At 40.6% G+C, this 26,119-nt stretch overlaps 1 protein-coding gene, 1 long non-coding RNA gene and 1 pseudogene across 7 annotated transcripts in view; 1 reads left to right on the top strand and 2 right to left on the bottom strand.

Moving 5' to 3' along the window:
* AKAP7 (A-kinase anchoring protein 7) overlaps nt 1–26,119 on the bottom strand; it is a 146,924-nt gene that overhangs the window by 71,664 nt on the left and 49,141 nt on the right. For all 6 annotated transcript variants that reach the window (XM_058307465.2, XM_071218663.1, XM_058307466.1 and 3 more), the window contains exon 6: nt 12,081–12,193. In XM_058307465.2, the coding sequence (XP_058163448.1) occupies nt 12,081–12,193 (113 nt within the window). The remainder of the gene's footprint in view (nt 1–12,080; nt 12,194–26,119) is intronic.
* Nucleotides 3,999–5,483, top strand: LOC131280459 (uncharacterized). The gene is made up of 2 exons (XR_009188059.1): nt 3,999–4,138; nt 5,087–5,483. It is a non-coding gene; the product is annotated as an uncharacterized lncRNA (long non-coding RNA).
* Nucleotides 15,737–17,687, bottom strand: LOC139440071 (cholinephosphotransferase 1 pseudogene; annotated as a pseudogene).

Genomic DNA, 26,119 nt, shown 5'->3' with positions numbered 1-26,119 from the left:
TAATTTCCAGCAAGAAAGACCTACAGCAGGGGTTCTTAACCTTTTCTGTTCCATGGACCCCTTTGCCAGTCAGGTGAAAACCACAGACTCCTGACTAAGTCCACACTATACTGTGTATTATTTTAGCACCAACATGTCCCCACAAGAATAATGTTTTTTTTCTGAATGTCTATTCAAGCTCATGGACCCCTTGTTAAGAACCCCTGACCTAGAGCATTTTCATAGCTCATTCTCCTCCTCTACATCTATTACTTCCTTCCTCTCCAACTTTCTTATGAACCAGTCTCTTTCCTTGTTTCCCTTCCCACCAGCATCCACCTTCCCTCCCCAGTGCCCCTCCTCCCCACTTCATGCACACACACCATTCTTAACAAATCACCTACCTCACTGCACCACTAGCCCATCCTCTTCCAACTGCCCAGGCTTATTTCCTACATACAGAGGGCAGAACCCCAACCTAACAGAGGAAGTTTCCCCAACAACTGAATGAAACAGGAACTGAGCAAGGGAATGGGAAAGAAACAACGACACTAGGAAGAGATCTATGGAACAAGGAAATGGAGCAAGGAAGAAGGCACCCAGGTGATAGAAGCCATTTCACTTCACACAGCTGAAAGTGTTCCCTGACTTGGTAGGAAAAAAAGCCAGCAGTGGGGTATGGAGCATGTGTAGTCCTTTAAACATTCAAAATGAATGTTTTACTTCAAGCGTGTTCCTATGTCCTTTACTTATTAGGGCAAGAACTATATCCAAAGATTTTCTTTTTTAATATGTCACTCATTGATATGAAAAATAGTTTTATAATAACACACAGGAAACATTTCTTTGGTCTACTTTTCAAACTTAATCACATTACAATAATGTGAAATCTCCCCTTTGTATACTCTTGAAATATAAAATTACAGAGATTACACAGCTTTTCTAATGGACTCAGACTCAGCACACATCTATGAATATTGGATTACATAATGTTTCAAAAAAAGTACTGTAAAAGTGATAAAAGACCAGTCAGTAATTTTCACACAACTCTCTTTCAGAGATTTTAGAACTTAAGGGATCTCTTCAAAATTCCAAGAAGCACTACTAGACTAATAAAACAAGCAGCTTTGGTACCCCCTCCAAAAAAAAAAGTTAAGAAAAACAGAACTGTAGGATGAAAGCATAAAAAAAGTATATACATTGGCATATTCCTCACTTGCCATGCCAGTATGAGCCATCATGGTGGGATGGGCCCCAGGAAAGCTGGACTGGCCATATCTGGTATCACCCTCTCTACATCTACCCCATCCCCACTTTGTACATCTGAGATCCCTGCCCATAGGCACATGTGTGTGGAAGGTTACAACTTGTTCAGAAGCACATCTGGCTCCCCTATCCATCCAGCTCATTCCCAAGTGACCAGTCAACCCACTAAATTCCAGCAAATTAAGTTCTAGCGCTATCCAGGCTGGAAGTCCAAAAGCACAAGGTCTTCTGTTTGCCATTCTCTGATTGTCAGGAGTGAGGAGCAAGGTAGAACACAAGGGGGCCAAGTAATGGAAAACAGAGTAGGTATGGTTAAGAAGGAGATGTGCCAAAAGCACAGGCTACTAAGTGGGGTTTGTGCGGCACATTCTCCCACACAGTGGCTGATTAAGGTTCCCACAATACTGCTGGAGACCAAACCTGAAATTGCAATGAGAGAAGCATTTTGTTTCACATAAAGGAATTATGAGCATCAAATTCAACAGTCGCCAAGTACCTGAAGCGGGAAAGAGAAGCACTTTCATAATATGACCCTCCGAGAGAGGGCAGTGTAAAGATACAGTGGAATTAGAAGGCCTGTAGAAGAGGTCCCCAAAAGGGTGTCACAAGCTCTGCCAACAGGGAAGATGTTGCCACCGGGGAGGTTTCAGAGGCAGAACACCTACTGCAGGAACCAATTCTGTTAGGTGGTATCAGCCAATATTTTTAGGTCCCCAGCCCGACTACAGCTTATGCGAAGCTTGGCCCTGGCAACAAGGTCAGTAATTTTTTGTTCCTTTTAATTTACTAGAGTAACCAATTGAAAAAGAACCAAGCTATTTTGTAATTCAAAGAACTAGCATTATTCTATTTCTAAGGTATCTTTCCTTGAGACAACAAGATCCTAATGAATAGTCAAATAAACCAGCTCCTATTTAGGAAAGGAAGTAAAAGTCCAATGTTAACTAGCTACAGTTTCAGTTTACAACCTTAGTTTCTCCTCAAACCAAAGGCAGACTATCAAGAAAAATGTAACTTACCTTCTTCGATTATGCAGTTCATTATAACTAACAAGAGCTGGCTAGCCAGTGTGCTTGGCCACCCTTTTAAATGATAGAAGAAAACTGATTGTCTTCTAAATAATATCAACTGGTTTGCTGATTGTCTTCCAAATAATATCAACTGGTTTGCTTTTTATGTGATTATTCAAGTGGGTCAGAAATTATCTACAGGGAAGCAGATGTGGCTCAATGGATAGAGCATCCATCTAACATATAAGAGGTCCAGGGTTCAAACCCAGGGTCTCCTGGCCCATGTGGTAAGCTGACCCATGTGCAGTGCATAAAAAGTGCCATCCAACACAGGGATGTCCCCCGCAGAGGGAGTCCCATGCGCAAGGAATGCGCCCCGCAAGGAGAGCTGCCCCGCGCATAAAATGCAGACCGCCCAGGAGTGGCACCACACCCACGGAGAGCTGACACAGCAAGATAATGCAACAACAACAGAAAAAGAGACACAGATTCCTGGTGCAACCGAGAATGCAAGCGGACACAGAAGAACACATAGCGAATGGACACACGAGAGCAGAAAATGGGGGCGGGGGGGGGAATAAATAAAATAAATCTTAAAAAAAAAAAAGAAATTACCTATAGTCACTTAATTTAAAAAGTTAAGTAATTCTTTATTAACAATATTTTGGATAAAATTCACTTTTCTTAGCCATATGTTCTAGTTTACCTTTAGTCCATAATCAATCCATTGTAAGGTGTTGCCAGTTTTATACAAGATCATAATGTTCCATTCTATACTTTTCTAGGAAAATGAAATCAATTATCAATTGATGGAGGTTGCAAAATTATAACTTTTTGAGGAAAAACTGTTCTCATCACTAAAAGTAATAATTGAGATGAAACATTCATATTTTAATATAGTTAAGGCAAACACATGCAATTTTAATAAACTTGGATACTTCATTATTGCATCCTTTAATAGCAATTCTAAAACAGTTTCTTTTTTTTTTTTTTTAGATTTTATTTTTATTTTTATTTAATTCCCCTCCCCTCTCCCGGTTGTCTGTTTTCTGTGTCTTTTTGCTGCATCTTGTTTCTTTGTCCGCTTCTGTTGTTGTCAGCAGCACGGGAAGTGTGGGCGGCACCATTCCTCGGCAGGCTGCTCCCTCCTTCGCGCTGGGCGGCTCTCCTTATGGGTGCACTCCTTGCGCGTGGGGCTCCCCTACGCGGGGGACACCCCTGTGTAGCACAGCACTCCTTGCGCGCATCAGCACTGCGCATGGGCCAGCTCCACACGGGTCATGGAGGCCCGGGGCTTGAACCGCGGGCCTCCCATGTGGTAGACGGACGCCCTAACCACTGGGCCAAAGTCCGTTTCCAACAGTTTCATAATTACACTTAAATCAGAATGTTGAATGTAGACAGAAATGCCAGAAAACATGTAAAAATGCCAACAAAATCTGGATGTTTGAAGGAAATATTTAAGCCTGAATTATGAAGATCAGCATTTCTTAAACCATGTTCTACCAAACACTGGTACTACAAAGTATTCAGTGAAAAAGAACTACCTTGTCAAATATGTTTGGGAAACAACACTGAGGTAGGGTATTCAAAATATTCACTGCCCTTTGTGTGATGCCTCGGCCTGCGAAAGAGTCACCAGGCCTGCCTGTGAACTCATAAGGGACCATGTGATCTGCAATGGCCAATGAAAGGTGAGCAGGAATGACACGGGTCCCTTCCTGGCAGAGGCTTTAAGAATCAGCCTGTGGTTTGCCCTCCCTCTTTTCCCTCAGCCAGGAGACTAGCATCATCCTAAAGGGAGGCTGAACTCTAAGGTCCTGACCCAAGTGAAGACAATGACGAAAGAGAGCAGAACAATAACCCTCGGTTGTTGAAAGCTTGTGAGTTTCACAATGAACATCAGCATTTTATAGAGTCTATGACGTTCTAAAATAAAGAATCAGATTGACTGTATTCAGACCAGCATTGCTAACATTCATCTGATCTCGGAATCCTTGTCTCACATAAAACCCTGAAAGATGTTCTGAGAGAAAAATTCCAGGAATTGCTGATAAAGATATTTGCTTCAAATTTCCAATTCACTGTGCACAAAATTTAGTAGAACCAGGGTCAACCAAGAGTCATCTATCATCTTGACACGTGCTTAGTCAATTCCTAGAACTACCCCCCTCAAAATAATTTAGCTTCTGTTTACTGCTCTCCATATTTTTCCATTTTTGAACAGGTAATTAAGTACTGAAAGGTTCCAAATGAACACTGAGGCAGGTCTACCTTTGGACGTACCATTTCAAATTGTTAAGCAATTGTAAACTTGATTTATTTAGCTTTTTTGTTTTCATTACATGGAAAACAGACAACTCAAAGGCACAAGGTTACAAAGTGCATAAGTGAAATCACTTGTTACAAATTATGCTCTTAGACACAACAGATGACAGAGTTGACCAATAGCACATAGACTATCTCAGAAGAAATTATAATCCCATCTCACATCAGATTTCATTGGATTTTTTAAAAGCCATTAAAACAGAAAGAGGTGTGTGGCTTCAAGAAAAAAAAAAATTCCAAGGCGACTTCCATACTGTAGTCTTCAATCTAAATGCAACTGATAATATGAAAAGTGGCTCAAAAACAACTAACAATAGTTAGTTATCTGGCACTGGGAGCTTCAGGGGTAGGTTGCTGAGACAATCTCCTTTCTCTCATATCCAGAATATTTTAGGAGACAAGCTCTGTCTGGAATGACAAAGGCTCTCGGGGTGGGGTGAAGGAGGAGACAGGGTACTCTTCCAGGCTTCTCTGCTCAAGGCTTTCCTCCTCTTTTGCTGCAGGGATGGATGATTCTTGAAGAGATGGGCCCGGATGGAATCTGCCTGCCTGGCCTCCCACATCGGAAGGATGCCAACCACAGTCCCTGGGCTCCTTCACTGCGCTGAAGGTCGCCACCCCCCCAAAGGCGGTGCTTCCCGAGAGTCCTGGGCCCCCTTTCCCACCTTCCTTCGTACTATTTACAGTGGGGTCCTCAGCAGCCTCTGGAAGTGAAAGCTGTGAGTGAATTCTGAGCTCTGTCACCACAGGCCTGCTCCTCACTGTTTTCCTCTCCACCCTGAAAGAGCTTCTCTTCTAAGTCCTGCTACTGCAGGGGCCTCTGGCACACCTGCACATGACCTGAAGGTCACAAAATTTCTCTACCTCCTAGTTTCACTAAAAATGAAACTTAGGATCTTTTTCGCATTGTCCTGTTGCTCTGTATGGTTTTCAAGAAGAGAGGTAGAAAGATTTAAACCTAAACTGCATTAAGCTCCTATCAGTACCTGAAGCCTTTCCTCCCTTCGTTATTCTCTTACCATCCAAGCAAGAAAGCCAAGCTGTGGTTTAAAAACAAATCTTTCTGTAAAGTGCCTATTTGGTCAAAATGCTAACCTTACAGGCATTCCAGAGGGGCACAGGCAGTCAAGAGCCACTTAGACGCATGCTTTTCAAATTTATTACCGAGACTCCTTACGGAAGAATATCCTAGTGCCCCTGAATTTAGTGATGGTTTATAAAGGCCCATTATCATGAAGGGCCAAGAAAGTGAGTGGTATCCAAATTATATAAGGGCAATGAACCAAATCCTGAGAAAATGTGCTACCTAAGTGTAAATAATGATAGAGGATGAGGAAAGGTGACAGCAGGGAGTCCTGGCTTGGGATTCAGCCAAGCTAGTGCAGAAAATTTTAATTACAACATTGGTCCTATATATTCAATCACCAAACAATTCAGGGACGGGGACTTCCTCTTAATGGCCCCATGGGAACAGAACTTTCATCCACACACTCTCCTTTCCCACTTCCCATTGCCACTCCTGCTGATGACTGCCCTGTCATCTTTCCCTGTCCAGCAGCAACATCATATGGCTATATGCTTATCAGCTTCCCCACTCTAAATAAACTAACCAAGTGAAAGAAATAGTTAATAATTTTCAAAGAAGAGCATTGCTTCCATTCCTAAAGTTCTCTCATTGTCTGACTCTGAAAAGCTGCTGCAAGAAAGTATCAATGAGAAAAATATATTTTTGTTATTTAAGTTCTATCTTAGTGGTTTGCAAGAGTTATAAATCAGGAGAGATATATAAGAAACCTAGAAAATAAATTTATGCTCAAAAACAACTTATCTAGACATTAAAAGATCACACTTACTTTGAGGGAATCTAAATCTGCCTTAAAAATGCTTGCTTGATTTAAAACTGGTCTTTTCTGCCACCAAGTGTTAGCATACACTTCTAAACAACCATTTTTTTTACAATGTTTAAATCAGAGAAATACAAGGACATTCAATGACAAAAATAATTCCAAAAGGATTCACTGTGAAAAGCATGAAACTGAACAATAAGGAGACTAATCACGTCAAACAAATATATTCTAAGGAAAATGTACAAATAAGTTCAACTTCAATTACTATTTCAGAGATAGGGTAATTTAGTAAGATTTTCTGAGGTTTCATTCATTTGATGAAAAAAATGACAACTCTGAAAGCACAGTGATAACTGAAATAGCTCTAACATTTACAATAACAACTTTTGATTCTCTTATGCAGGATACCCACTGGAATTTCATGAAACTAAGAATGTGCAAAATTGACACACTGACTAAATGTCTTCCTGTGTTAGAAAAATAAATAACTGTCAAGAAAAGCTTTCTGCTTCACAGAATCTATCCTTAACCTCAACTCAGTTCTCTAACTTGGGCACCAGAATCATGTTGTAGAAGGCAAAATCCCACTTCAAGAAATTTTAGGGTATCTATTTTCAAATTCTGAACACAATCTACAGAACTTTTGGTTGTCCCACCAGGCTTCTGGTTACTTCTATTGCAATGCCAAAACTGAATGCCACTGAAATCCTTAATTCAACCTTCACACCTATCCAGTAGTAAAGAGTGCCCACATCCTTTACACCAATGGGATGCTTCTCCTTTGTGAACTGACCAATTATAGTTTCAATTTTGAATCTTTTTCTCTTTAAGTCAGCATGGATTAAGGTTTTTCAGGGGGTTACTGCATAAAACAATGCCAATGACTAGCTGGTGAAACAGTATCAATTCAGGTACTACCACAGAATATCCTGTTACCCCTCCTGCAGACAGCACGGAATGGACTATCTATCTGCTATCTCCTCTACTCAGCACACCCCTTTTTACCAAAAATGATGATGTCTACCTCTACAATACAATCGTACCACCAGTATCTAAGCAGTTTATCAATAAGTATATGCTATGCAAAATGATTTCCAGAATATCTTCTAGCAGGACCAATGGAAATATGAGGCATATACCAACTGGCATCAAATTTCAAAATAGAGCATCTTAGTGGTAGAACCTTCCATACCAGAAACTAAAGGCACACTCACCAAGATAAGAGAATACCTTCAGGTTTACAGTCTCTAGTGGCTTCCCCTCATCCCTGAATTTCCACAGGGCATCCAGCTTGTTCATCATCACTTCCTTCCATCACTGCTCACCAAAGCACCATCCTCCCTCAGAACCCCAGCCAACCAAGACAGGAATCCTGAGTATAGAAAGGGGGATTTACTATATTCTAGATGATATTAAGGTCGTTCTATTAACTGATTTTATCCTGGAAATCCATTGAAGCACACTAAGGTGTCTGTTATACAAGGTAACTATTTTTATACAACTGTAATTAAAGTATGCATTTTGCCTTTTTTTTCCTTATATCTCCCCTCTCCCCTACCCCCCCCCCCCCCCAATGCCCACCCCCGTTGTCTGCTCTCTGTGTCCATTCACTGTGCATTCTTCTGTGTCTGTTGTATGCTCATTAGGTGGCTCCGGGAACCCATCCTGGGACCTTCCGGAGTGGAAGAGAGGTGACCATTCTCTTGCTCCACCTCAGTTCCCTAGTTCACCGAGTCTCATATTGTCTCTTCTCTGTGTCTCTTTTTGGTTGCGTCATCTTGCTACGTCAGCTCTCCGTGTGGGCAGCACCACTCCTGGGAGTTCTGCTCTCCAGCGCAGGGGCTGCACTCCTTGCACGGAGGCCACTCTGTCCATGCAGGCAGCATGCATGCGGCAGCACTCGACGTGAGCCAGCTCGCCACACTGGCCAGGAGGCCCTGGGTAGCAAACCCTGGACCTCCTAATATGGTAGGTGGAAGCTCTATCCATTGAGCCATATCTGCTTTCCTTCTTTGCCTTTTTCATGTTCTTACACAATCCTCATAAGTTCCTATTTTAATAGCTGCTAAATCAGTGCCATGATTTACTATTGTTGTGAAAGTTACTTCTAATTTTCCCCTATTATAGATAATGCACATTTTTGTACATAAAGATTTTTCTCTTTTGAGTTATTTCTTTAGGATAATTTCAGCAGCAAGGACTTCTTAATTAAAGGATCTAAATATTTTAATGTTTTTCTTCTGTGAGCTGCATAATTCACAGCTAAAAGGGCCACACCAATTTATTATAAGCCACCACCCAATCTTTGATAGTCCTTCTAACACAAATTTATCCCAACTTTGCTCTCTTACACTGCAGTTGGAAGTACAAATTGGCATCATCATTTTAAAAGGCAATCTGCATGTTTTGTAAGTTTGTAACCTCTGCAAAAAAACATATTTTAAAAAGTAGGGTGGGTTGGGGGAAAATACACCAAATGTAAGATATGAACTATAGTTAGTAGTAATATTTTGATGATGCTCTTGCAGAGTTTGTAAAAAATGTTTCCCAAGAAGGCAAGGTGTTCATGGTAGGGTGATGTATAGGAGTATAGGACCCCTGCATGATGTTAGTTTAGGCATGTTTATTTTGTAAGTTCATAACTTTCACTATACACATATTGTTTATGTATGTTCATTTATGAATGATACGCTTCAATTTTTAAAAAAAGAAAAAAAAAAGGCAATCTGCAGTATTTTTGAAAAGTTATAAAGTATAACATACTTTGACCTGGAATACACTTTGAGGAACTAGTCTTTAGACATACCTCACTTACCACCCACCTCCCCCCAAAATGTACAAGGATATTTATTGCAGCTTTGTTTCTAGTAGGAAAGAAACAGAAATCAGCCTAATTATCCATCAAGGGGAATGTTTAAATGATGATACATCAAAATAATATAGAGAGTATGATCCTATTTGTTTTAAAGAAACTGTGTGTGTGTGTGTGTGTGTGTGTGTGTGTGGTGCATAGGAAAAGGTCTGGAAGGATATACTAGTAGTAATTACCTAAAGAGAAAATAAATTGGGAAGAAAGCATTACAGAGTGGTGATGAAGGAGAAACCTTTACTTTCTGGGTTTGCATGTGTTTAAGTTGTTACAGTGAGCATATATTCACATAATACTTTTATAATTAAAATAATTTTTAAAATAAAAAATATTAAGTCCTTGAAATGAGGCAAGCCTTCATTTCACCACACTCTCTCTTTCTCTCCTTACATTTCATTATCAGTCTAAATAACACTGAAAGCCAGCAATCCATTCCATTATATCTTCCTCAATGGCCACTCTCTTGTAAACAGGTGGACCCAGAAACAAAACCTAAAAGAGAACTGGTGCTGAGAAAGGAGAAATAGATAGCTGGAAATATAAAACAGATGAGAAGAAAGAGACTAATGAGCTCACAGACCACCTGACTCAGAATAACCTGTGGCTTACTGAACATCAAAAGCCAACATCCTAAATCCTACTGCAGATAAGAAGGTAGAGAGTAGAAGTCTGCACTTTCAGCAAGCACCCAGATGACTCGTGGATCTCAAAGTTTAAGAGCCACTTCAGTAAGCACTCCGAAACACTGAATGTCACAGTGATGAACAGGAATGGAGTCATTCTGTCAGTTAAAACATTCTTATTTGCCTTTCTTAAAGATGGTACGACATAAAGATTAAGCATCTAACTGCAAAAAATATCTGATTTAGATTTGATACACCATTCAAGCAGAGACTAGTTTGATGAATATCTATGCCAAGCACCCACTCCCTGGAACATAGAAGGTCCTCAATAAATACTGATTAAATTAATATGATTTTGACCAGGGAGGGCTGACAGAGAGAAAATAATTTGTATGAACTAGAGCTGGCCAGTAGAAGGGAAACATGAGAACGAGATAAAATGGACTCAAGACAGGGCTCTGCAACTAAGGAGAATGTGACCTCATTAAAGTTACAACCTTCCCTTTTCTACAAAGAGAGGGACTTGAATCACATGGAAATTAAGAGTCCAGTTGTGTGATTCTGTGAAATTAACTCCAGGGCATCATGCAAATACAGTTTGATGATGAAATATAGATCCTAAACTAGTTTAAACACTCTTTTGATAAATATTCTTGAGTTGTCTCATTTCAAATTTAATATTGTAAACACACACAAAAAACATTTTGAAATGGGGACATTACCTTCACCCTTGGTTTGCCACTCTGTGCTTAAGTATGAAACCACTGGGAAGAAGACAATCCATTTGAAAGCAAAACAAGAAAGATAATGAGTAAAGAAGTGACAGTCTAGAATTTTATAAATTATCATTCCAAATTGCAAAATTTATTATTTATAAAAATTATTTTTATCTTACCTAATAAGTAATAGTACCTAATATAGATAATATTAAATATGTGGCATAGTATTAAAAAAAAAAAACATGCAAGGTATCTTTTATTTTTAATTGGAGAAGTGCAAATTATCTTTCTGAGGACATCTTCAACCAGTCTGTAGAAAACTCATAACTACAGGATGGTAAATCATCCAAACTCATGTTTTAAAGGACCAAAAAGTTTTTCTGAGCACAGAGACATGAAATACAAAATGTGCCAAAATTAGAAAAAGGTCTACTTACTAAAAATCATGACCTTTAATTCTCGAGCTGCAAATCTGCCTTAGCTGCAGGGTCATGGAGAGCAGTGAACAGATATTAATCTGCATGCCCACCTCCAAAACTCTGGTACTCCAGATCTCTGGCAGGCCATCAGGCCATCAGATATCTTACTTTGCATGCAGAACCCCTAGGCTGAAAGGGGAAAAACAGGAAAATAACCCTCAGGATTCCAGGAGAAATACTCATGAAGCCAAAAGTTGCTCTCAAGCTCTGAGGAAGGAGGGGCAGCCTGGGAAGGCAGAGAATTCGCCCTGAGATAGGAGAAGACAACAGACCTGTCCCTTAGCCTATGTCACTGTTGACCATCCTCAGGGAGCAGTCCTTTCGAATTTGCCTTGGAGTGGGGTCCCTCACTTACCCTCTTGCCCAGTCCCTGGTACACTTGCTCCAAATCCTCAATGAAGGTAACTGCTGAAAATCAAGGTGGTCCTCTGGGAAGCTTGAGAAAGTTATAATAAAGGAGAAGTAGAAAAGCTCCTTCAACCGTGAAGAAGGCAGTTGCAGGGCATGGCACTAGTATATGGAGGCCAGCGGAGGAGGCTCTGGGAGAAACACACTGCAAACACCCATAAGCAAAGAAAACAACCCAAAGAGAATGGTGGTGTTGCCTCAAGGCTATTCAAGGGATGAAGCAGATGTGGCAACAGAAGAAGTAGCAGCAGATGATGGTTGAAGTATGTAACTAATAGCCACAGCAGCAAAAGGAAAGCAGCTGTAGCAGCCTCCAGGGAACACTGCGAGCCTTCCTGACATCTTAAGGAACTGGAGGGGATGCAGAGGTAGGGGAAAGAGGGGCTAGGAGGTGGGTATGGGTAGGAAAGAGGAACCAAAGTCACTTGAAATCCCAAGAGCCATGGTGGTGGAGCATCAAAAACCATTACAAATACCCCTGCATGCCCTGGCCATGCTCACAGCTGGTGTGGCCTGGGAAAATAAGGCTTACAACAGAAAAGGTGAACTCACTCTCTTACGGAGCCATGGTGCTTTTGACAATTTGATGAAGGTCAAATGAGGCTTGAAAGCCCTGCTTTCTCCTGCCAAGATGCCCTTTGCTTGAAATGTTCGTTTTGCAGTCTCTGAAGAAAATAAACACAAAAATGTTACTATAACACAGTTGTCTTTAATTGCAAATACACCAATTCAAAAAATTAACTATTTTACAATGAAAATTACTTTATATACACGTTTGAGACCTTATTTCTAAAAGAGAGGAAAAAATACAAATGCATAATAAACACCAAATGACACCTAAATGTCCATGTTCTCAATCTTTGGGTAAAGCACACACAAGTAATAATTTGAAAATGGAACATCTAATAAATAAAATAATTGTTTAGCTGATAGGATGCTGATTTTTACTGAACATTCTAGTGGTTTCCACATGTATAAAAAGGACCAGCTTATCTATAATCCTTCATACTACAAATCCTTTGATTTTATAAATTTATGAACGCACCAATTTATGGAAAAATGTATATGCATATATTTATATATTTAATTAAAAGCTGGAAGTATCCACATAAAAATATTTAACTGGTTTTCTGTTATTTCTGCATGATATATTTAGAATGTTTCATTTTTTCTTTGACTCTCCTTTATTTTCCAAACCGCAATAAAGTACATTTATAATCCCTCTCTCCCTCTTTTCCGCTCTCAGTTTTTCTTCCTCTCTTTCCCTACTTAACAATGAACCTTAGCAAACAAAAAAAAAAATTCTACTTAAAAAAGTGAATAAATATCCAATGTTGAAAATGAAACCACAGATCACTCAAAACAAATGCGAAATGTCCCTTCTAACCGGTGCTGGCTCCCACGTCTCCCACAGCGAGTCTGAAATCTTCAGAGAGACTGCAAGGGCCTCCAGAGCTGGCTCCTTCCCACCATGTGCTCAGCCTCAGAGCCCTGACCTCTGACCTCTGACCTCTGACGTCTGCAAACCCCATCCATAGGGTCCCAAGTGCCAGGACAAGCCCATCTCCCACCTGTTCCCAGGTCACTCTTCCTTAGTCCAGCTCCAGTGCCTCCTTCCCGATGACAAGTTATGAAGTGCCTCACATTGCTCACTCGTCTTTCACTTCTGCTAGTCTTAGCTCGCTAAACAGATTTCATGCTTCTTGTGGGGAAAAGACATTTCTTAGCTAGATAGAGATCAGACTTTCAGATCTAACCCAAGCAAAAACAGCAAAGAAAAAGTTGAAGCCTAATAACTAGAGCTAATCTATAGACGAATTCTATAACCACAGTTTTCTAGTCCTTCAGATATATCAGATTCTAACTGGGAAATGAGAAGAGAGTAGATGTGAACAAAGAGTAAAAAAGATGAGAATAGAGGAGTCAAAGGCATATGGAGTCAAAACTTAAAATCACTATAATATCCCTGAGTCATAAAAAAAAAAAAATTACATTTTGGCTACTTTAAGAGTCACATCTGAAGCCTCTCTATCAAAAATTATTTAAATGTGCTCTGATTTAAATGAGTAAACTTCAATTATTTTGAAATTTCTCTTATGGGATGACCACATTCCTCAACAATGTAGGTTTAACAACGGTCTGCTGTAGTGGGCTTTTTTGTTTGTTTATTTTGGTGTACTCAGAAGTGTAGGACTAAGCTAGTGCTATTAGGTTTCCATTTTAAATGCCCTAATAGAGGGTACTTACTTGACTAAGATGAAAGAATTCTTTATTTTTTTTGCATTCCCAAAAATTGGTACAATATTTTTGCCACATCTTAATAGTTGATAATGATACCCCTTCCACAAAATTTGGAGACAGATTCTATTAATCACTGCCTGTTAGGGTGAAACTTAGGAATGATCTAGTCTGGAAACATTTCAATGAACGAGGCTTTTGGTATTTAACTACATAAAAACTTATGCTCAATATTGCAACTGTATTGCTGACAGTATGCAAGCATATTTCACTTTTCAGGTTTTTCAGGACAGATACCAAATCACAGATTTTTAGAAATCCTGCACATCTGATAATGTCTTATTGTTGTCTTGAAATATTCATAACGACTTAGTATAAGATTTTAAATATACCACACTGTGCTATTTTTATGATCTAAGACTCAGATAGTTATTATTAAAAACCGAAAATACAGATAAGGAAATAGAAATAAAACTTTAAATCTCACCACCTAAATAATTCCTAACTTTTTGGGATATATGCTTCCAAAATTTTGTCTTTTATTTTTAAAAAGTAGTGACAGAGACAGAGAAAAAATATCAGGGGAAATAATGGCTGTTTGGGGAATGAGAGTTACCACAACCACTATGGAAAGTAATTGGTGCCATGGCAATTACAATTTAAACTGGATAAGTCTTTTTAACTAGCAATCCCAATTCTAGTAAAATATACAAAATAAAAGCACCAGCACATACAATTCTATGTAGATTTCCTATGGCACCATTTGAATTTGCACAAACTGGTAATAGCCTTCATCACTAAGGAAGGGGTTGATTAATATGGTAATATGGCCATATTCAGTACTAAAATGCAGCAAATCAAAAGGATGAATTAGAGTTACACGTATCAACGCATGACCCATTAAGTGAAAAAAGGCAAGGTGCATGGTTACTATATGAGACATGAGTCCGTGGTTTATTTTTAAAAAGAGAGAGAAAGAAAATAAATTCCCTATGCTTCTGTTTCCACTAGCAAAGAAAAATAGTATAGGATACCTTGGGATGGAGGTGAGATTGAATAGAGGCAAAGGAGACAAGTAACGTTTTCTATATACATCTATATACTGTTTGAATTGTTACAATGAGCATGTGTTACTTTGAAATGAAAAAATAAAACTAAACTATAATCACAATAACAAACTAACCTTATATTAGCCATAAAGATTGCTAAGAGGACACAAGCATCATACTAACGTATTAAGAGGATAGAATTTTTTGCAAGCTATGTGACTAATTCATCCTTTCCCAGGGCCTTAGTTAAACAACTTTTCACTTGGTCTTTTCATCTCAGAAGCAGGTAGGACCGGTATTATGAAATCAATTTAAGATAAGAAAACTGAAACATGAAAGTCGTTATCAGTGAGCAAAGGTTCTGGAATCCCAGAGCCCTCCTGTCTTCTCTGGTCATGCTTCACTCTTCAGTGACTAATACCCCAGCCTGAACCCTGGAGTCAGTGAAGAGGCTACAGACACAGCCTCAGCAACTCAGTGAAGGAATAAGGAAAACTCTGCTACCTTCCACCCTTCACACACACACACATACACACGCACACACACACACAGTTTTCAGTCATACATTGAGCTTCTGAGTATCGCTTCAATTAAAGCTTGGACTCTAGCATAAAAAAATTTTTTTTGAAAAACAATGATAAGAAGACTTATATAGGGTCCCTTGAGTAGCAATAATACCCCCAACAATGCCCGTGAAAAACTAGACACTGGTGAGGCAGAGCACACAGAAGTTGCCTTTGAATATCAAATGATGCCACATTTATTCCAAATGCCTTGCGATAGCCTGTTCTTTTCAAAGTTACTCAGTTATTTCTTCTCAATGCTAAATATGTCATAACTTTTCTAGTAATTAAAACCCATGAACCTAGTAAAAAATTATCTAATGTTTCTATGAAATGTATCCATAAAAAGCTGTTTTTTTTAAGCATTGAAATATTTTATTTGCTGAAATATGTATAGCACTTATCTAAATATTAAACAAATGTTTAATATCTCCTTTCATGTAACAGCAGCAACAAGAGATGGCAAGTGTTCGAAAGTCTCTTCAGTCCATATTATTCTGATGATTCTTTGAAGCAAGAACTTGTACCTGTTCAGGTGCTTGATGACATGAAGTCTTGAAGATATTTATATGAAGGTGTCTTGAAATTTGCAGGCACAAAGCACTAAAGTATGCCGTCATATCAAATGAAGCAATTGACCATTGCTATCCAGAGAACAATATATTCATCTACAAAATTATTAAAGTATTGATCTAAAAATAAAAGAGCTGGCCCAATGAACACAGTGTCTTGAAGGTATAGTTCACTTTTCATCATGTGAGCTACCACTAGTTTTTGTGCAACTTTAGCAAAGACACATCCAAACATTAAGGTATAAAGACAAGGATGTTTTTCAAACACATTAGTTGCTGACTTTTTATAGATCATTATTGCCAGTATGATAATTAGTCCAATGTGGAGTCCAGGTGACAAGACACTGGTGCCTGCTATAGTAGATCCATTCTTGCCAACACTACCATGAAGGATAACATGGAAATAATTTGAACAGGAAAAAACTGCTCCACCTACTACTCCAAGAACTGGAACAATCTTCAATTTTATTTCTAGAATGGGTATCGTATAGTCCCACATTGTTGCTCCTCCAAATGTAGACAACACAAAGACGATTATTAAACCTACCTGGATTTCAGTTACATCCACTTTTCCAAACCTCAATACGCCTGAAACATAAGTCTGCCCGTGAGCACAATAAAACATGAACATTCCAATAAAAGAGCAGAAAAACAACCAGTCAGGATGGGTTCCTAAGCGAACAGCAATTGATGCTCCAACTGCCATTAACACTGTGGAAAGAGAGTCACCACCACGGTCAAAAAGTTCCCCTAAAGGAGAACAAGAATTTGTTCTTCTGGCTTGTTTCCCATCAATTGCATCCAGTGACTGGTAGAAAAAGAGTCCCAGGGCACATAAAAGGAATGTCCAGTATGGTGCCTCCTCGGTGGCGGTGGGGCAGTAGGCGACGAGCAGGAGCGTGGTGAGCAGGGTGACGGCGAGGCCGAGGAGGGTGATGGTGTTGGGGGCCATCCACAGCGCGACCCACCGCAGCAGCCAGGTCCAGTAGAGCTCGAGCAGGGAGACGCCGACGGCGGCGCAGCGGTGCTCCTCCAGCCGCCGCAGCTGCGCCGCGCTCCGCGGCTCGGCCAGCGCCTTCAGCCAGCGCCTTCAGCCAGCGCCCTCAGCCAGCGCCCTCAGCCAGCGCCCTCAGCCAGCGCCTTCAGCCAGCGCGGGGCTACCGTGTGCGGGCCCCGCCGCTGCGAGGAGCCAAAAGCTGTTTTTAATGCAACACTAGAGTCGTTAAGTATACCTTGTTTTTAACCAACAGTTCTGTTGGAGTCTGGTGATTCCTAATGTGCACAGAATTATAATCATAAATACTTGGAGGAAAACAAAACCAAGTATACTGTATATCCATTCTGCCTGGACATTTTCTACAAAGTGGAAGATCGTAATTTTTCTGCATGGCAACTTAAAACAGATGTATGGGTGAACAAAATAAAAATACCATATTATCCTTGCTTTAAAAATAAAAGATTTTGCTATAATTTGGTACATATGAAAATAAAAAATAACACAAATATAACTCACAAAGAATGGTAGAATTGCAAAATGAAAACCTCTACACAAAAGAGAAAAGAAGAAAAAAGCATGATGGCTGCATGTGGTTCACTAATGACATAACGGTAAGTCCCTCGGCTGCTGCCGGGTGGGGTCAAAGTGCTGCAAACTCACGGAAGGAAAAGGGCAGGAGGAGGGTGTGCAGAGGGGAGTGGCGGCGGGAGCTCCCTGCACAGGGCCTGCGTGTCTGTCATCGTGGTGCCCGAGCACCTGCAGCACACGCTTGGCGCGTCCCAGGTACTCGATCGTAAGCCTATAGACTCTGAACTGAGCTTCCCCTTTGCACTAGGCGTTTTACGTAGCTTCACCGACTCCTCAAAACAACTCTAAGAGGTACCTTCTTACTCCCATTTTTAAAAATTCAGAAACCAAGCCTCTGCAAGGTTTGTAACTTACTCTGAGATCACTCAGCTAGGTGGTGAAGGGGACTGGATTTGAACCACTGCAAAATCCACGCTGCCTCCCTCCATAAGAATCCAAAATCTTCTACCTCCCTCCTAAGATATTTTCTCAGACAAATCTGAAGGTGGTATGGTTATTTTTAAACTTGTTTAGCAGATAGGAACCTCAGTCTACAAACTCAAGTTTGCTCTGCCCTCCATTCGTCCAGCCAGTATTAACTGGGAGCCTTTCGTACGCCAGGCAGCTCCAGGTGTCGGGATACAACCACCAACAAATAAATCCTCTGCCCTCGCGGAGCTTCCACAGATGCTGGGTTCCACAAACCCACGAGATCACGACAGTTAGGGATAAGTGCTACCAAGAAAAATAAAGCAAGGAAAGGTCTACGAAGTTCACCCTGCAGCCCGCCCACAATCTATGTCTCAGGTTGTGTACTCGTTTCTTCATAAACTCTTTACTTCCTTGCCTGACCTGAAAAAATAAAAATAATAAGTCTACAAAAGGATAGGAAGAAGAGTGGCCGCCATTTTAGATGAGCCTGGGCCGCACTCCCTGTGGCCTGTGAGAGGGAAGGCCCGGGACGCCCGCGCCGCCTGCAGTGAAAGTGCTCGGTAGGTCCTAGAAACACAAAAGGCTTGGGGAGCAGGAGCAGAGCAAGGGGGACTTGAAGGAAGAGGTGGGAGATGGGTTTAGAGAAGCAGGCTGGCACCTCCTGAGCCAGGGGCCACGCGTGTCTCGGCAGCTGGGTCCTCCCTCCCTGAACTTCAGAGCCCACCCAGGTCACAGGGTTTCACTCCATTGCTCACCACACCAAACGAGGGCAAGCAGGAACTCAAAATGGGGCTGTGAGGCCCTTGACCACCTCCTGCTCCTCTTGAGCACAGGGGAAATCATTCTCTTGTCTCCTGGGCCAAGGTGAAAGAGTCAGAACACCAGGAGGCCACCTGAGTCATGACCCACCGTCTCCCCTTTGCCTCCACTGCCGCTCAGGGAGCAGGGGCAGTTCGGGCTTTGCTACCTCAGTGGGCACTTCTCAGGAAGAGAGCACAGAACAACTTTCTGCTGTTTCATTCGTGGTATAGTGGAGGAGCAAGAACCCACCCTCTTGCCTGTCCTCTAACTCTCTTCCACGCCCAACCCAAGGAGGCTTGTCTAACACCAGGGGCAGGAAAAACTGAAACCCAAAGCCTTTCCTCCACTTTTTCTTCTGTGTTCTCTCTCTTCTGAGAACATGGGTATCACCGCCTGGGAGAGCGCTGGGCCCAGAATAAGGGGTACAAGGACATACAAGAAGAAAAACTCAAAATCAATATCTCAAAATACTATCCCACCACATTTTCAAAATCTTAGTGTTATTTACCAAATGTTAATATGTGCTAAATGTAAATGAGACCAACCCATCATGGTTTGTGAATTGGGGGCATATTCTAAAAACCTTTCCCTGCCAGTCACTACCACCAAATGGTTTTTCTTCCCTCCACTACGGTAATAAAGTTAAGTAATAGACCATTAAAATATCAAGAAAACACTGGTTCTTAGTTATAAACACAGGTGCCAACTCTGGCTGAGTTAAGAGAAAATGAATTTATATGGGAACACTGGGAGAGCCAGAGACCAGCTGGAAGGCGATGAAGCCAAGAGGATGCCCCTGGTCACAGTGGAGAGGGGGTCCAGTGAATCCACCCACACTTCTATTGAGCACCAGGTACCACAGGTGGCATTACCAATACCTGTGACAGCATACACAGGGACCACTGATGACACAACCTACCCCACAATCTCCCTTTTCCTCCTGTTGCTAGTTTCTGATTCAAACTCTGGGGCAAAGCCTAGAATGTGTTTCCATAGCGTAGTGCAAAGGAGTCTGTGTAAGCAGGTATCTGACATGGAGATGGTAGGTGTTGGGGATAGAATCATGTCCCCAACAATAAGCATGTTCAGGTCCCAACCCTGGTCCTGTGGGTGTGAGCCCATCTGTAAACAGGACCTCTTAAGATGTTATTAGCTAAGGTATGCCCAAACTGAATGAGGGTGGGCCTTCAGCCAGTATGGCTCAGGTCCTTATAAGCAAGGGAAACTGGATAGGAGAAGCCACGAAAAGAACACGGAACTGGAAGTCAGTGGAACCACGTGCATTGCCATGTGATAGAAAGCCAAGGACCAAAGATTGTTCAGCAGCCAGGCACAGAACACCACAGTCTTCGGGGAGAAATCATTGCCCTCCTGGGCAACTCGATTTTGGACTTCTCCTAGCCTCAAAAACATAAGCCAATTCATTCCCATTGTATCAGATTTGTTTTGCCAGGTGGGAAACTAAAACAGTAGGGAAGATGGTGATGACTTTAGATGTGGGGCAGCCAAAAAAGAAAGAGAAGAGCCCAGCATGAATATGAAATGATCAGAGTATATTCATAATACCATTGTCATTAACTGATAGTTCATACGAATTACAAAACAGTGTATCTTTTCTCATTCTGTCATAACCCAGCTTTGGCCTTCTCTCTTTTGCTTATTCTATTTTAAATGGACATAGAGTTGAAATATTAGGTTGAATCAGAAAAAACTGACATTTTTATGGGCCCAAAAACAGTCAAATGTTGGCAATTTCTTATGGACTAAAATAACCACGGTGGGCAAATTTACTAAATTCCTTAAGATTTGACTGATGGGATTAAGGAGTAATTTCTAAGTCTTTAAATATCTGAAGAACTGTCACACATACATATTACCCCAGGAAACATAAACAGCATAAAAGTGTGGGAGCGCAAGTTCATTTATTCAGTTATTCCCTGAGTCCTTTCTATATGCTCCAGGCACATCACCTTCTTCTTTTTTTTTTTTTTTTTAGGCAGTACTGGGGATTGAACCCAGGACCTCTACATAGGAAGCAGGCACTCAACCACTTGAGCTACATCCACTCCATCTACTCCCCCACATTACCTTTTTTTTTTTTAAAGATTTATTTCTCTCCCTTTCCCCCACCCACCCCAGTTGTCTGTTCTTTGTATCCATTTGCTGCGTGTTCTTTTTGTCCACTTCTGCTGTTGTCAGCAGCATGGGAATCTGTCTCTTTTGGTTACATCATCTTGCTGCATCAGCTCTCCGTGTGTGCAGCACCATTCCTGGGCAGGCTGCACTTTCTTTCATGCTGGGCAGCTCTCCTTATGGGGTACACTCCTTGGGCTTGGAGCTCCCCTACGCAGGGGACACCCCTGCGTGGCACGGCACTCCTTGTGTGTGTCAGCACTGCGCGTGGGCCAGCTGCACACGGGTCAAGGAGACCTGGGGTTTGAACCGCGGACCTTCCACCACATTGCCTTCTGATGGCAGCAAACATGGCCCTGCTTTCACGGAGCTGATCCTCAAATGAGACAGATTTCAGCCCAAGAGAGAGAAGGGCTTCCCAACATTCAGAGTTATCAAAAAATAGAATGGATATAAGGAAAAGACTTATTAACAGAAATTAAAATAGTAAATGCATGTATTGTTCTTTACTATTTGCATTAGTTTTTTGAATATCATCTCATTTTTATTATTGCTTTTATGGAAACTACAGTTTTCAATTTACTAGTTTCAGTTACACCAAATTTTGACCTAACAGTTCTCATTATTCACTAGGACTAAAATCTGATGGCAGATCTTCATTCACAATACTTTTTAAAAAAATATTTTAATGGTATTTGTCATAAAACACATTTGAATTTTTATTAAGTCAATACTTTACATTCTCTAAGTACCAGAAGTAGAGGAAAAGAAAATGCCTTCTGTTTGAAAAGTATTTCTTAGTATTTGGTTTTCTATTGCAAAAAGCAGTGTAACCTATTGCTTCACCAGAGTATTAGATGATGGTCATAGAAATATTTTTGAGATAAGTTGTTGCTAATATGAAAAACCATGTGCCAGTTTTCATCTATGTTAGCTTATGTTCTAGAAGAGAAGCTTATGAATAATTGAAGAGAGTTTCATTCCTTCTCATACTAGAGACATTTCCTTCAAGTATTAAATAGAAAACCATATGGCACATATATCAGATATCCTTCAAGTCAATGAAGAGTGCTTCCTAAATAATATAATTAATCTCACAGCTGACGATCAAAGTTATTTTTAAATGCTAGGAACTTTTGCTATATAAAGGAACACTGAAATGAGTAATTTAATAAACCATCAATTCTTTTATAACCTAATAAACACAGCTTTATCTTTTTGGTAAGTTATATATATAAAGTTTACCTGTTTTTTTTAAGTTTCATATGTTTATTTTTATATAAGAGTTTCTTAAGGTGAACTCATATATGTGGTGGCAATAATACATTTATTTAAAATGTAAAAAAGTTGATAAAAGTGATATGGAACAGAAGTAATATGTTAGATGTTGTTTTTAAAAGATTGATTTGTAATTAAAATACACTGCAATAGCAAGCAATAAGTTCATTGCATGCTTTCCAATTGGAAGACATTTTCTTTTCTTTTTTCATTCTAAAATAAAGATAACATTTATTATCACAAGTTGCATAAAAACAGACAGCTTTTACAAAAATGATTTTTGATAGAAAAATATTTGTCTGAATACATTGTGATATTTATAGGAACAACACACTATTGCTGTACCTCCAGCTAAAGCTTCAAAGAAACTGTATTTTTCATAATCAAAATATCCAATATTTACCAAAAAATATGGAACAGGAAGACATTTTCTGATACCAGGTAAGTTATAGTAAAATTATGTCTCATAAAATATGAAAAATCCGAAAAGATTTTTGAATCACTTTTTAGTCATCTAAAAACTTCAAAGAAATAAGAGCAATAGAATTCTTTTTGTTCTCCTATTGTTAAGTTATTTAAAGGAATCTTACGTTACCATAAAGCTTATATAATGCTGAAATCTGATTTAAAATTTTTAGTCTCATTTCTAAATATAAATTTCCAATCAATTATTGTGTAAAACTGTCAAATAGAATTTCAAAACATTTCATTCTTAAGGCAAGTCTTTAAAATTATATATTGACGTCAAAATGAATTCAACAGGAACCATATTCATTCCACCGTGGTTAAGGATAAAGAACCAGATGAGCATTCAAACACTGGCCCAGTTTTCCCAGTTACTCAACATGTGTTCTTGGACATGGTCACTTAACTTTGTCAGGAAAACTAATCAAGCCATAATAAATTATGTCTTAAGTCTCTTGTTATCCTAACAACCACTGGGTCTGAGTGAGCTCCCAGTTAGAGGTCTGGTACATCATTCATAGGGGGTTCTAGAACACCAGGACTGAATTTTATTTTCATGTAAAGATTTAGACCTCAGGGAGCAGACATAGGTTAAGCAGCTGAGTACCTACTTTCCACATACGAGGATCCTGGGTCCAATCCCTGGCCCCAGTACCTCAAAAAAAGAAAAAAAGATTTAGACATGAATGTAAATGAGGGAAGACAGCGTATCTAAGCTTAAATGTGCTTTCAATCAGATAAAGTTTACATCACACATTTTTTCATTATTCATCCATTAAAAAATATTTATTCAACTTCTATATGTGGCAAGCTCTGGGAACACAATGAAGATTTCCACAAAGAGCTTTCCTTCTAGCTAAGAAAGATATTTCTAAATAATCGAGTGCAAAAAGAGTTATAGTTTCTAGAGTAGACAGCTACTGTAGGGCATAGGGGGCATTCGAGGAGAAAATGATCATTTCATTGAAGAGTCAGAAAAAGTATTGTGGAAACAACACTTGAAATGAGTCTTTATAAAAGAGCTATGCTTGCTTTCCAGGCATGGAAGCAGGCTGAGCATCAGGGGACCAGTAGTTACTCAGCATGCTAGGTCAGCAGTTCCAGGTAAGGCAGAGAGAGAAATAAGGCTTGAGAGATGGGCAAGAGTCAAATGCCCAGTTAAGCAGAAGAGATTTTTATCCCATATCCAACAGGGAATCAATAAATTCTTTTAAGCAGAGAGTATAAAGATGATTAGTTTTGTGCTTCAGAAAAATGCTCTGGAAGCAAAGGGGCAGACTGGAGACAAGGAGACAATGGCACTAATCTAAGTAAGAGACGAAAGGACCTGGAACAGAGGCATGGCAATAGGGAGGGAAAGGAGAAGTGGCTGGGAGGGCTATTTGAAAGATAAGATTTACGGGACTGGATGACTGTCCACCCAGAATGAGTGAAACTGGAGTCAAGAATGACTGGTACATTTCTGGCTGATGTTCCCGTTAGAATAATGGGGAGGTTCACCAGCATAAAGAACAAGGTTAAGAAGTAGAGGATTATGTTCAAGACCCTGAAAGTACAAACACTTCAGGGATAAAGAGATAGCCAATGAAGGGAATGAGGAGACTATTAAGGGCAAGGGAAAAAAAACCTAGAAAGCCATGTCTCCGACTTTCACAAAAAGAATTTAAAGAAGGTAGTGTTCAGTTATGTTAATAAACCCATAACTCCAAAGCATCCAACAGATTTAGCAATGAGAAAGCCATCTGTGGGCGCTGTGTGGTGTCACCTGGTAGTGTAGTAGGTTCAAGAAAGGGAGAGCAGGTGGAAGACTTGTCCCAGTGGTTAGGGCGTCCGTCTACCACATGGGAGGTCCACAGTTCAAACCCTGGGCCTCCCTGACCTGTGTGCAGCTGGCCCACGCACAGTGCTGATGCGCACAAGGAGTGCCCTGCCATGCAGGGGTGTCCCCCGTGTAGGGGAGCCCCACGCACAAGGAGTGCACCCCGTAAGGAGAGCCGCCCAGCACGAAAGAAAATGCAGCCTGCCCAGGAATGGTGCCGCACACACAGAGAGCTGACATAGCAAGATGACGCAAAAAAAAGAAACACAGATTCCCGTGCCGCTGACAACAGAAGCGGACAAAGAAGACACAGCAAATAGACAGAGAGAACAGACAACCAGGGTCGGGGGGGAGGGGAGAGAAATAAATAAATCTTAAAAAAAAAAAAAGGGCGGTGGACTTGGCCCAGTGGTTAGGGCGTCCGTCTACCACATGGGTGTTCCCACGGTTCAAACCCCAGGCCTCCTTGACCCATGTGGAGCTGGCCCATGCATAGTGCTGATGCACGTAAGGAGTGCCATGCCATGCAGGGGTGTCCACCCCATAAGGAGAGCCGCCCAGTGCGAAAGAAAGTGCAGCCTGCCCAGGAGTGGTACCGCACAGAGAGAGAACTGATGCAGCAAGATGACGCAACAAAAAGAGACACAGATTCCCGTGCCACTGACAACAGAAGCAGACAAAGAAGACAAGAAGACGCAGCAAATAGACACAGAGAACAGACAACTGGGGTGGGAGGAGAGGGGAGAGAAATAAATAAATCTTTTAAAAAAAAGAAAGGGAGAGAAGAGGTAAGAACTGGAGCTAGAGAATCCAGGCTCCTCCTAAATATTCTGGCTAGGAAGGGAAGGAGAAATACAAAACAGAGGCAAGAAAAAGATTCAAGATCAAGGAAGCGTTCTGGTTTTCTGTTCTTTCTTAGACTTTCTTACTTTGTTTTGTTTGTTTTTAGGATGGGAAAGATGTGACGAAGGTAATAAAGCTGAGAGACACTGATGAAAAGATGAAAAATAGAGAAGACGAGAGAGAAGAAATACCTGGTAGAGCAAGATCCAGGCTGCAACCATCAGGTCAAGAACACAGTTGAAGTGGTTAGTTTTAAATAGAATAAAAGATGCCTTTTATTTCCCTAAAGGTATATGATTTTTTTTCCCTGAGGTATCAGGCCAGGGATTGAACCAAGGTCCTCGTATATGGGAAGTCAGCACTCAACCACTAAGCCACATCAGCAACCCTGAGTTGTTGGGGTTTTTTGTTTATTTGGCTTATTGTTTTTTATTTTTTTCAGGAGGCACCAGGAACCAAACCCAGGACCTCCCATGTGGGAGGAAGACACTGAACTGCTTGAGTCACATCTGCTCCCCTACATATTTTAAGAAACTGATGCAGTAGCAGGTAGGTTTACTAAGTAAAAGGCTTGAACTGAGCAGGCCCCAGCCTCAGCTATATCAGTTAAGAGGTGGAAGGTGGAAGGCATTTGGACAGGAGGCTTGAGCAGTGAGCATGGGTGAGTGAAAGAACTGGGCAGGGCAGTGAGAATGCCAAACAGGATGCTGCCGAGCTTGGAAAACATACATCTGCAGTAGAACAGTCTATACGGACTGCATGATTTCTTGATTTTCTGGTTCGTTTGATAAAAGCATATTAAGCCCCTTACACATGTCACACATTGTACAAAGT

The sequence above is a fragment of the Dasypus novemcinctus genome, chromosome 11 (assembly GCF_030445035.2).
Source record: "Dasypus novemcinctus isolate mDasNov1 chromosome 11, mDasNov1.1.hap2, whole genome shotgun sequence".
Taxonomy (NCBI): domain Eukaryota; kingdom Metazoa; phylum Chordata; class Mammalia; order Cingulata; family Dasypodidae; genus Dasypus; species Dasypus novemcinctus.
Note: the sequence above shows the minus strand (reverse complement) of the source record. Positions and strands in the feature narration are given on the sequence as shown.